This window comes from Dermochelys coriacea, chromosome 7 (genome assembly GCF_009764565.3).
Source record: "Dermochelys coriacea isolate rDerCor1 chromosome 7, rDerCor1.pri.v4, whole genome shotgun sequence".
Classification (NCBI taxonomy): Eukaryota; Metazoa; Chordata; order Testudines; family Dermochelyidae; genus Dermochelys; species Dermochelys coriacea.
Window position 1 is genome coordinate 31,888,691 of NC_050074.1, and position 12,056 is coordinate 31,900,746.

The 12,056-nt window shown below is 50.1% G+C and overlaps 1 protein-coding gene across 4 annotated transcripts in view; it reads left to right on the forward strand.

The window, feature by feature from the left end:
* LOC119858973 (solute carrier family 22 member 6-A-like) overlaps positions 1-11,648 on the forward strand; it is a 29,422-nt gene extending 17,774 nt beyond the window's left edge. For all 4 annotated transcript variants that reach the window (XM_043519749.1, XM_043519750.1, XM_043519751.1 and 1 more), the window contains 9 exons: positions 4,343-4,446; positions 5,065-5,219; positions 5,823-5,991; positions 6,628-6,751; positions 7,474-7,589; positions 8,241-8,455; positions 9,052-9,160; positions 9,473-9,676; positions 10,716-11,648. In XM_043519749.1, the coding sequence (XP_043375684.1) occupies positions 4,343-4,446; positions 5,065-5,219; positions 5,823-5,991; positions 6,628-6,751; positions 7,474-7,589; positions 8,241-8,455; positions 9,052-9,160; positions 9,473-9,676; positions 10,716-10,800 (1,281 nt within the window). In that variant the 3' untranslated portion in view covers positions 10,801-11,648. The remainder of the gene's footprint in view (positions 1-4,342; positions 4,447-5,064; positions 5,220-5,822; positions 5,992-6,627; positions 6,752-7,473; positions 7,590-8,240; positions 8,456-9,051; positions 9,161-9,472; positions 9,677-10,715) is intronic.
* The last annotated feature ends 408 nt before the right edge of the window (positions 11,649-12,056 follow it).

Genomic DNA, 12,056 nt, shown 5'->3' on the forward strand with positions numbered 1-12,056 from the left:
CGAAAGTGATCATGAAATGAGAGATTTAGTGATTCTAAGGAAAGGAAGGAGTGAGAGCAGCAGAATGAGGACAATGGGCTCCAAAAAAGCCAATTTTAACAAACTCAGAGAACTGGTAGGTGGGGTCCCAGGGGAAGAAAATCTAAGGGAAAAAGGAGTTCAGGAGGGCTGGCCATTTCTTAAAGAGAAAATATTAAAGGCACAACTGCAAACCATCCTGATACACAGGAAAGACAGTAAGAAAGGTAAGAGGCCAATATGGCCCATCAGGAGATCTTCAATGACCTGAAAATCAAAAAGGAAACCTACAAAAAGTGGACACATGGACTAATGGCTAAGGATGAGTACAAAAGAATAGTGCAAGTATGAAGGGACAAAATCAGAAAGGCTAAGGCACAAAACAAGTTACATCTAGCAAGGGATATAAAAGGCAATAAGTGAAGATTCTATAAATACATCAGGAGCAAGAGAAAAGCAAAGGAAAATGTAGGTTCTTTACTTAGCAGGGAAGGAGAGCTGCTAATGGATGATATTAAGAAGACTGAAGAGTTTAATGCCCATTTTGCTTTTCCACCGGATGCATCCGATGAAGTGAGCTGTAGCTCATGAAAGCTTATGCTCAAATAAATTTGTTAGTCTCTAAGATGCCACAAGTACTCCTTTTCTTTTTTGCGAATGCAGACTAGCATGGCTGCTACTCTGAAACATTTTGCTTCAGTCTTCACTGAAAAGGATAATTGTGACAAGATGTTTAACAGATTTAATATTAAGAACCAGGGGGAAGGAACACAAACCAGAATAGGGTAAGAACTAAAGAATATTTAGACAAGTTAGATGTATTCAAGTTGGCACAGCCAGATGAAATTCACCCTAGGATACTTAAGGAACTACCTGCAACAATCTTGAAACCATTAGTGTTTATCCTTGAGAACTCAAGGAGGATGGGTGAGGTCCCAGAGGACTGGAGAAGGGCATATGTACCTATTTCTAAAAAGGGGAATAAAGAAGGCCTGGGGAATCATAGATCAGTCGGCCCATTACAATACTTGGAAAGATACTGGAACAAATTATTTAACAATCAGTTTGTAAGCACCTAGAGAATAATAGGGTTGTAAGTAATAGCCAACATGGATTTGTCAAGAACAAATCATGCCAAACCAACCTAATTTCCTTCTTTGACAGAGTAACTGGCTAGTGGATGGGAGGAAGCAGTATATGTGATAGGTCTTGATTTTAGCAAGGCTTTTGACACAGTCCCACATGACATGCAAATTAGAGAAATGTGGTCTAGATGAAACTACTATAAGGGGGGTGCATATCTGACTGAAAGACCATTCTCAGAATAGTAATCAATGGTTCACTGTCAAATTGGGAGGATGTATCTATTGGGGTCCCCCAGGGTCTGTTACTTTTCAACATTTTCATTTAGTGACTAGGATCATGCAGTGGAGAGTATGTTTATCAAATTTGCAGGTGACACCATGATGGGAGGGGTTGCAAGCACTTTGAAGGGCAGGATTAGAATTCAAAAGAACCCTGACAAGTTGGAGAAATGTCTATGTCACAGGGTGACATCGGTTCTCTAAGAGGGAGCAGGGCCAATGCACCTATGCTTGGTCAGCGTATCATGATTAGAGGGGGGACACCTGGGTGCATCAGGTCTCATCAGTTAGGAAAGGGGGTAGAGAGAGTAGATATGGGGAGCTGCTGCTAGCTCCCTGGGAATAGGGACACAGACCAGAAGCAGGAAGTTCTGTGGATGGGAGGCCGTGGGAACCTGCTGGGAGAGACCTGCTGAGACAGAGCCAGGGAGCTGCAAGAACCAGGGAGTTCCTAAGAGATCCCTGGGAGGGGAGGCAGTGGAAACCTGCTGGGGAAAAAAGGCCTTCCAAGGAGAAAGCCCTGGGAGGTGGTGCTCAGGGAACAGAGCATGGAAGATTCCTGCCGGAACCACTGAAAGGTAAAGGGGAAAAACCCCTGGAAGTAGGATGACCATATTTCTTAAAGTAAAAACGGGATGGCCCAGAGCTTCCCCAAGCCGCTCCCCCATCCCTCCATGCACAGGGCTCACCAGAGCTGCCCTCCCTATGCCGCCTGGGGCTGAGACGGAATCACTGAACTCTGTGCCACCTCCGGTGGGACTGGGGCTGACCCCCCAACCTCTGCGCCTCCCAGGGCTGGGACTGACCCACCGAGCTCCACGCTGCCCAGAGAGTCAGCTCTGAGGAAGGCAGCACTGCCCGCCAGCAGCAAATTTCTCTGCTCTCCTGCTGGCAGGCAGCGCTGCCTTCAGTTGACCCCCTGGACAGCAGCCCCCACCGTCCGCTCTGCCTTGCAGCCGGGACAAATGCCCAGTTTTGGGGGAAAAGTAGGGACGGCCCGGAGAGAGCTGAAAAATGGGACTGTCATGGTCAAACTGGGACATACAGTCACCCTAGCTGGAAGCTGTAGCCCAGGGTGGGCTGAGGAACTGTTTGTGTTGTGTTTGCCCAAAGCCTAGAGAAATAAAAGTGCCTGAGAAGAGACTCTGGGAATGGCAGTGGGGTCTCTGGAAGCTGGGAAGCATGGCAGCTTGTTACAGTCTGAAATCAACACAATGAAATTCAGTAAAGGCAAGTGCAAAGTACTGCACTTAGGAAGGAAAAATCCAATGTACAGCTACAGAAAGAGGACTAACTGGCTAAGCCATCATGCTGCTGGGAATGAGCTGGGGGTTATGGTGGACCACAGCCTGCAGAACAACTTGAGGCCAGAATGGGCACTTCCATGAATCCCAGGGATACTGATCAACACCACAGAAACTCCACAGTCCAAAATTACTCTGAAGGTAGTACAAAGGCCACTGCCTGGCCACACGGCACTGGGCTCTCTCAGGCTACCTGCTGGCAGCTGACATGCCCACAAATGCTTTGCTCTAATGACTGGGGTTCTTGGCAAAAACTGCCGAGAACATATCTGCAGAGATTTTGATTTGTTAGTCTATCCATCCATTTTCTTACGCACCCCTCTATCTATCCATCCATCCCTCTACATGCCCTCACAATTCCTGTGATAACTGCATGTCTGACTCCTTCGTGGCCTCCTCTAGGGCACCCCCACTAAGGTCTCAAGCCTCCAGTCCTCCCCTCTATTGGGATGGAATCCCACAACTCTCTCCCCCCAGAGCAAACTTGCAATTCTTCTTGCAGCTCACTGTGATTATCCCTGCAGGCCTGACTTGAAGTCAACACCTGCAGCTCTGCTTACCCAGGGCCCCGCCAGCCATCCAAAAGCAAAGTACGATTTATTCAGAACCAAAGCATTACAGAAAACCATACCTTGAAAACAATCAACAGTTTATACACGTGCCTGTCTAATCTGGCAGTCACCCATCGTCCAAATGGGGTAGGAACACAGTACTTCAAACCCTCCGCATGCCTTTTGGGCACAGCATTATATCAGTTCTTGGATCAGGTGAGAATTATCGCTTCAGATCTTTCTCAGTCCTCTGTGTGGTCATCTTTGTCAACCAGTTCAAACCAGGTTATGCAATTTCCCCAAGGGCTGAGGCTTCTCTAGACTTGTTTAACCCTGTTCTCACCCAGGAACTTGGAATTCCAACCCTAGCCCATACAGATAACGGACAGCATTTATACAGGTGATATAGTAGTGTGAAAGACATTCCATGTATCTGTAATATCTATCCCCAGACACACCCATCCTCTATCACCATACAAACCCCGTCTCGTAGGCCTATTACCATGGTGTTTGTTACTGTAATTGCTTTTGCAAAATCAGCATCACCAGTGCATTTTTTGGGAGGGGAGAATGGTCAGGGCAGGGATGGCAGTCAGGTACAAAAACCCCTGGGCTGCTCCAACATATGTGCTGCTTCCCACAGCCCCTGGGAGGAAGAGAATAGCGAGAGTGCCGTGCATTTTGGCCACGTGCCCATTCTCCCCCTGCATCAGCCCCTATTCCAGCTCCACACCAGCCAGGGAGGCATTCAGCTCAGTGGGGATTCCAAGGGGGCCACACCCACTCACTTTAAGGCTCCTTTATGTTGCCAGAGAGGCACAGAGGGGCCTGAGCATGAGTGAGAATCAGCCCCAGTGATTCCAGGGGGAGTTGCACCAGGGTAATGAGAACAGGACACCAGTGACTGTGTTGCACAATCACAGCATGTGTAATTACAGCAACCATTGTTGTACATGGACACCAGGCACTGAGGACACTTTGCGAGTTCACAGCCCACAGGCTGTGACTTGTTGCAATGCTCCAGTGCTTTAGGATTTGACCACCATCCACGGGGCCTCTGCAGAAATTACTGACTTGCTCTCTGTCTCCCTTCCCCCACCTGCAGTGGGACCTGGTGTGTAACTTGCGGAAGTTCCGGCAGATGGCTCAGTCAATCTACATGGCTGGGGTGCTGCTGGGAGCACTCGTGCTTGGCGGTCTCTCTGACAGGTAAGCTGACCTGGGCAGCACAGGGCAGGGACTCAGGAAACCTGCGTTCTATTCCCTGCTCTGCTGTGTGACCTGGGGCAAGTCCCTCCCTCTCTCTCTGCCCCACCTTTCTTTCTGGTACTCTGTCTGTTTGGGGCAAGCTCTCTGGGACAGTCACTCATTTCAGCTCTGGGCAGTGTCCAGCACAATGGGGCCCTGATCTCAGTCAGGGGTGGAGCAGCACCTGGCACAATGGAGCTCTGGTCTCACTGGGTGTCTGTGCAGCACCGGGTGCAATGGAGCCCCAGTTTCAGTTGTGACCTCCCTGTCCTAGTGAATTAGCCCAATGATCTGTGTTATACAAAAGTCAGACTGGACAATCTAATGCTCCCATCTAGCCTTAAAATCCATCAACCATCACTCCACATTGTCCCCATCTGGTTCATGGTCAGTCGTCCATGGACATGCCAGCTGGAAGCCAATGGTTCTATCAGCCCAAGAATCACCTCCTCTCCAATCACATCATAGCCCTTTTGACCCACAGCTGAGCCCTGACCAGCTCAATGCCTGTTACTTATTCCCTTCTCTGTTAACTCAATGCCTGTTACTTATTCCCTTCTCTGTCTCCCTTTGCCACAGGTTTGGACGCAAGGCAATGCTGATCTGGTCCTTTCTGCAGCTGGCTGTGATGGGAACCTGCACGGCCTTCTCCCCCAGTTACATCTCCTACTGTGTCTTCCGCTTCCTGGGTGGGATGGCGCTATCTGGCTTTGGGCTCAGCATCGCCTGCCTGAGTAAGCCCTGCCTGTTTAGCAGCTAGGTCTCAAGTGTCTCACCTCAACTGATACTGTGACTGATGTACTAAAAGGTGCAATACCACCTGCTGGCACTGGGGATCTCCTGGGGGCTCAGTACACCTGCATGACCCAGGGACCTGCAGGTAGCAGAGAGAGCAAGTGCAGAGCATGTAAGCAGGCTCCCATGGGCTATTTCAGCTCAGGGTATTGGGCTGTTTGCACATTCTCCTTGCTACCTCCGCAGCAGCCCTGCAGGGTGCAGTACCACCTGCTGCCACTGGGCTATGGGCTGAAGCAGCTCCAGCCTCACAGGGTGTAATACCATCTGCTACCACTGGGGGAGCTGCATCTCTGGAGGCTGCAATATCCCTGGCTACCACTGGGGGTCTGAAGGTAGCAGGGGCAAGAGTTGCTGTCTCCAGCGTGGCTATTTCAGCTCAAAGTACAGAGCTGTTTGCACATTCCGTCTGCTGCCTCTTCTCTTTTGCAGCCCTGCAGGGTGCAGTAACATGTGGTGCCAGTGGGTCCGAGGAGAGTCAGGGCTAGCAGTATCCTGGTCACTGCCCATGGGCAGGTTAAACAAGGTTGCTTTTCTTGCAGTTGTGGAGTGGATCCCCACTCAGTTCCGCACCATCACCATTGCCATCACAGGATTCGTCTATACCCTGGGCCAGATCCTGCTGGCGGGCTTGGCGTATGGCATCCCCGACTGGCGCTGGCTCCAGCTGACTGTGTCTTTGCCTTTCTTCTTCTTCCTCATCTATTCCTGGTACATGTCTCTGGAGAGCTCTCCTTCTAGGCGCAAGTACTGTCCTCTTTCCTTGTGGTTGTTAGCAGACAGGGTGGGGGGCAGTGTCTAGTGGTTAGAGCTGGGAGTCAGGACTCCTGGGTTCTATTCTCAGCTCTCAGAGAAGCGGAGTTACAGCAGGGAACTAGGAGTCAGGCATTTGGGTTTCAAGAGGATGGTGCACAGAACTCCTGGGTTCTGTTCCTGGCTCTGCTGCTGACTCCTTGGGCAAGTTCCTGCTCCTGTCTGTGCCTCATTTCCCCCCTCCGTAACACAGATAATTATCTTTTGCTGCATTACTTCAGCTGATCCTGCTTTGAGGACCCCATCGAAGTTGTGGGTCACATCACTGACCTTTCAGAGTAGCAGCCATGTTAGTCTGTATCCGCAAAAAGAAAAGGAGGACTTGTGGCACCTTAGAGATGAACAAATTTATTTGAGCATAAGCTTTTGTGAACTACAGCTCACTTCATCGGATGCATCCCATGAACTGAGCTGTAGCTCACGAAAGCTTATGCTCAAATAAATTTGTTCGTCTCTAAGGTACCACAAGTACTCCTTTTCTTATCACTGACTTTGGTTCTGCAAGAGAAACATTTGACTATCCTTTTTCAACAGGTGGTTTGCAGAATCTGCTCGCTGGCTGGTTCTGGCAGGTAAAGCTGACAGAGCAGTGAAGGTGCTTCAGAGGGTTGCCAGAGTGAATGGGAAACGGGAAGAAGGGGAGAAGATTACCACAGAGGTAAAGAGACCCAATGGAGTCTTTAATGAAGGCCTTGATCCTCAGGTGGTCTAAATGGACACAACTCCACTGGAGTCATTCATTTACACCAGCTGAGGATCAGGCCATTTAACTTTTAATCTATCAGAGGACACAGAACTAGGGCCTGTCTCACCAGATTTCTAGCACTGGGCAAAGGAGATTGAATAAAGCCTGATTTCAACAGAGAGCTGGCCCAGCCCTGGCTTCCTCCCTTGCTCCAAAGGGTATTAACTTAGTCCCCTGTGGATATTTGTCTATGTTATAAAACCAGCACATCATTTCACACAACTGGCAATCTGGGCTCAAAGGAGGCCCAGGGCTGGGATAGCAGCTGGGGCTGTGGGTCAGGATTGAGGGGCACTGGCAGAGTGAATGGGGGGTAGGGTTCAAATAGCTGGGTGGGGGAGGGAAAGAGCTGTATAACTGAGCACTGATCTTAGTTGTGGCCTCTTGGTGCTACTATAATACTACTAATAGTATCAATAATATCAGGCCTGTATGGTCAATACATGTGGACTCTATATCCAATCACAAGTAGGTCCTGTTGAATTGAAATCTGAGGTCCATGAGAGTTTGCCTCAGTAGGGAATGACTAGCTACCATTGGCCAAAGCAAGGAGCCATTGGCAGGTCCTGTGTTGTCACAGCTGAATCCATGGGGCTGTCATGTGCTTCCTGACTGACCCTTTTGTTCCCTGCTAGATCCTAAATTCCAAAATGCAGAAGGAACTGTCAACAGTGAAGTCATCCTACACTGTCTCGGATCTGGTACGCACGCCTGCCATACGCCGGATATTCTGCTGCCTCTCAATTGTGTGGTAAGAGCACTCCTTCCCTTCGTCCCTGATCCTAAATCTGGATCCAAATTAGGTTTGGCAGATCCACTATTGATTTGAATTCTAGTCCAGCCCTTCAAAATGCTTGCAACCTTTTCCATCATGGTGTCACCTGCAAATCGATACTTAATCCATTTCCAAGCATAGATAATCCACAGATTTTGGACATCTGTCTGCCTAAGGGTTATTCATCCATGCTTCAATCCATCCCTACACATATTCAGTCTGTCTGTCTACTTTATGTATCTATCTAGCTCTTATCTTCCAGTCTGTCAGGTTCTTATCAGGTCTGTGGGTTTTCTCTCTAAAGCTGGTACATTTTAGGGCCCTTTGTGTGTCCATTCAATCCTGGGCATCCCTGCTTTGAATAATCCCCCCCACACCGTTACATCACTGCACACACCAACCAGAGCACCCACAAGTGTTACACTAAAATTTCCCCTGGCCAACTCTAACTTGGGGGGGGGGGGCTTGTGGCTGTTCACAGGGCTGGCACAAGGGCCTAGATAGTGCTAAAGTCCCAGCTAGATTGGGCTTAAATTGTGACTAGGCCTGGAGCTAAATCTCACCGGGCTGCACACTCAACAGGACTCTCACTCATCTCTTTGCCTCCCTCTCTATGGTGAACGGCAGGTTCTCGACCAGTTTCTCCTATTATGGGCTGGCCATGGACCTGCAGAACTTTGGCGTCAGTATCTACGTGATCCAGTTGATTTTTGGAGCTGTCGACTTCCCGGCCAAAGTGTTGGTCACCATCTCCATGTCCTACATTGGGCGCAGGGTTACGCTCTCAGCCTTCCTCTTCCTGGCTGGGCTTGTCATCATTGCCAACATCTTTGTGCCCAGAGGTGGGTTTGGTCCAGTCCACATACAACAATGCTTAGCGTGTAACCGCCAAGAAATGTCAGAGTCTAAAGTAACTCAAAACAAAGAGTAATTGATTCCTTCAGTATGTATCTCTCTCTCTTTATCTATCCATCCACATATATAACCGCCTATCTATCCATCTATATTCATAACGGCCTATTTATCCATCCATCCATATACATAACCACCTATCCATCCATCCATCCACATACATAACCATCTATCCATCCATCCATCAGCTCATCCACATACCTAACCACCTATCTATCTCCATACACAGCCATCTATCTGAATAGACCTGAGATAGGCACGAGTGAGGTCAGAGCAGAAGAGGATAAAACAATCAAGATGAGAGATGGAGGAGATTCTTACCCATGGGAGAGAGGGGAAAGGCCAGGTCTTGGAGAAGTGACCGAGGAAGAAAGAGCAGGGTTGGGGATATGCCAGGTGAAACAGGGCAGAGGAGAGAGGCTGCCAAGGTTAAAGTGCTGGGATGCAGAATGGAAGGTAGGCAAGGGAGAGCTCAGAGTTTGGAACAGGGTTCTAGCCCTAGATTCTCCTTGTCCCCTCTTTGCAGAGCTGCAAATAGTCCGCACATCACTGGCTGTGATTGGGAAGGGATGTCTTTCAGCTACCTTCAACTGTGTGTTTCTATTCACAACCGAGCTCTACCCCACACCAATAAGGTAAGGTGCTGTATTTCCAGCTGACCCTTACTGAGCCCTGCACCCCATTCCTTGCAGCACAGCGCCCCCTAGCATGGCACTGTAGCATTGGAGTCAGCACTGACAGAGGGGAGAGTATACCCCTAGTGAGCCCCCACCCTGCCCCCTGCAGCACAGCGCCCACTTGTGCCATGCTGGGGTCAGCACTGGCTGTGAAGGGTGAGTAGCACAACCTGCTGAGTCACTGTTTAGCATTCCCACCCAGCAGTTCTGCATTCCCAGTACTGAGCTAATCCTTCCCTGTTCTGGATGGTTATTTCCCTGCAACGCCAGGCAGACTGGACTGGGCTTTGGCAGCACCATGGCCCGGGTAGGAGGTATTGTGGCTCCCTTGGCCAAGATGTTGGATGAATACTTCTCCTTCCTGCCGCCAATCGTCTACGGTGCTGCCCCAATCATCTCTGGCATTGCGGCCACCTTCCTCCCGGAGACTCTCAACCAACCACTGCCAGACACTGTGGAGGAGGTGGAGAGCAGGTTGGTCTGATGGGAGGTCTCCCCGCTCTTCCTTTCTGACTCTGACACCTGCGGCCAAGACAGGGCTTGGGCTCCAAAGGCCAAAACACTCAGCTGGTGCTTGGGATCAGCCCTGTCCGCCCCGCAGCCAGCCAGGCAAATTGTGCAGAGAGTTATTATTTGTATGACTGTAGCACGCAGGTGTCCAGTCATGGCCCTGGACCCTGTTGTGCTAGGTGCTGTACAAAGGGCTTACGGATATCCTCTATCCACTGACTGATTCCAGTGAGTGGAAAGAGATTGGGCTTGTATGTCGAAAGATAGATAGCTATCCAGGCCCCCGTCAGACCAGGTGCTGCACAGACCCCATTCAAGATTGGGGCCCCTGTTGTGCTGGGCACTGTATAAATGCACAGTGAGATAGATTCGTCCTGAAGATGAGACAGTCTAAATCTGTGACAGTCCAAAATGTGGGGTGCACCAGAGGAACATTCGGGGGGGGGGGCGGCAGGGCCTGGGCCAGCTCCCAGGGGAGAGCAGGGAGGGAGTGCTACCCAGCCCAACTCTGCTCCTAGCTCTTGCCTGGCCCCACCCCCAGCCTCAGCCCCTGTCCATGGCTCCGTTCCTAACCTCAGACCTGCCCCCAGCTGGGGACCCCCTTACCCCTCTCCGTGTCTCCTCTCACCCCTCAGAACTGCAGCCCTGCTCCCCAGCTCAGGGTGTGTGTGCGCAGATAGGGGTAAGAGAGGGTGCAACAAAGAAAAGTTCGGGGACCACTGCTCTAAATGGACAATGCGGGGAGTGGGGGAAACAGAACTTGCCCAGTGTCACAGTAGGTCAATAGCAGAGTTGGGATTAGAACTCAGTCTCCAGCCAGAGAACCAACCACTAGACCACAGGGGTTTTGAGTGGTATAATGCCCTTGTATTGTTCCTCTAGTGAAGTTCAGCTCTGGTGATTAATGTCTGAGCCTCGTTTTAGTATTCAAACTGGCTAGAAAATAACTTATGCCTGTTTTGTCTCTCTGCTTCATTGGTATTTCCCCCTCCTTTCATCAAAGGTCCCAAATGAAGAGGGGCGAAGATACCAAAGAGAAGATTCCCCTTCAGAACCAGGAGAAAGTTCTGCTCAGAGAGACTTGCTGACGGCACTCGGCCCCAGATGCCTTCTGGATCCATTCGGGTGGGGGGTGGCAGCTGCTCAGTTTCCAATATTCCTTCATCCAATTACACACGACTCTCACAGGTAACAACTTGTCCCTTGAGACCCACACATAGGGCAAGTTTTTGCACACAAGGATTCAGGGGGGAAAGGAGTTAAATCTGCACCACAGCTTCAGGGAAGGGTTGCAAGAGAAACCTACTGGGAAAGGAATGTGCGGGCTGATTCAAAGCTCTCAGGGGCAGGCAGGAACCCCCCACCCGCAGGGCTAACCAAAGCTCTGAGCATGCCAAGGAGCACAGCGATGCCCTTTATCTCCATGGTGACATTAGCTTTCTGTAATGCAACCTGTTCCCCCGCTGCTTTGAAAGGAGCCAGGGACAAACTCTGAACCATACACTTCTTAATGCCCAGCAACCACACAGCTGCTGCACAGGGAATGGGACCAGGGGCTAATGTAACTCAGCACCGACACGGATATCATTATACTGTGTTATCTGGCTGATATACAGCAGCACTGACTGCTACCACTGAGGCATGTCCTGATGGCGCGGGACACCTGACCACTACTGGGGGGCTGCAGATAGCAGAGGGAGGAGGCATAGAACAGGAGATGCAGACTCCAGTGGGGTATGACATGCTCCCTGCTGCTCTCAGAGGCTGCTCTGCACCTGCCTGTCACAAGAGGAGGATAAAGATTACAGACCCCACTGGAAATACAGCAGGGATGGATCTGTCCCAAAGCATATGTTTCAGCCTATGCACTGGAGAAAACAAGTCTTTGAATAGTGGGGAGCAAACATGATCCTATAATAAACACACAGTCATTTCACAGCACAGTGTCTTGTGATGACTTAACCTCGGAGCCCAGGGCTGGTCCAGTGAGATGCAACAGATTGGGGGGAAATACATGCAACAGTGCATGTGAGCCTGTCTGCCCCCTAGTGTCTGCCCCTTGCAATTACAACAGCAGGCTGAGCTGTTCTTCTAGCTCAAACAGTAGAAACAATAATGTGCTTTTTATTAGCAGATCTCAAAGTGCTTTACAAAGGAGGGGAGTATCATTATCCCTGTTTAAAGGTGGGGAAACTGAGGCACAGAGAAGGGAAAATGACTTACTGAAGATCACCCAGCAGCAGAACCAGGTCTTATAAGCCACAGGGCAACGCTCAGGCCTCTGGGTCACGTGGCACTGGGCATCAATGGTTCGACTGGCTGCTTCCAGCTGTCTCCTCCATGT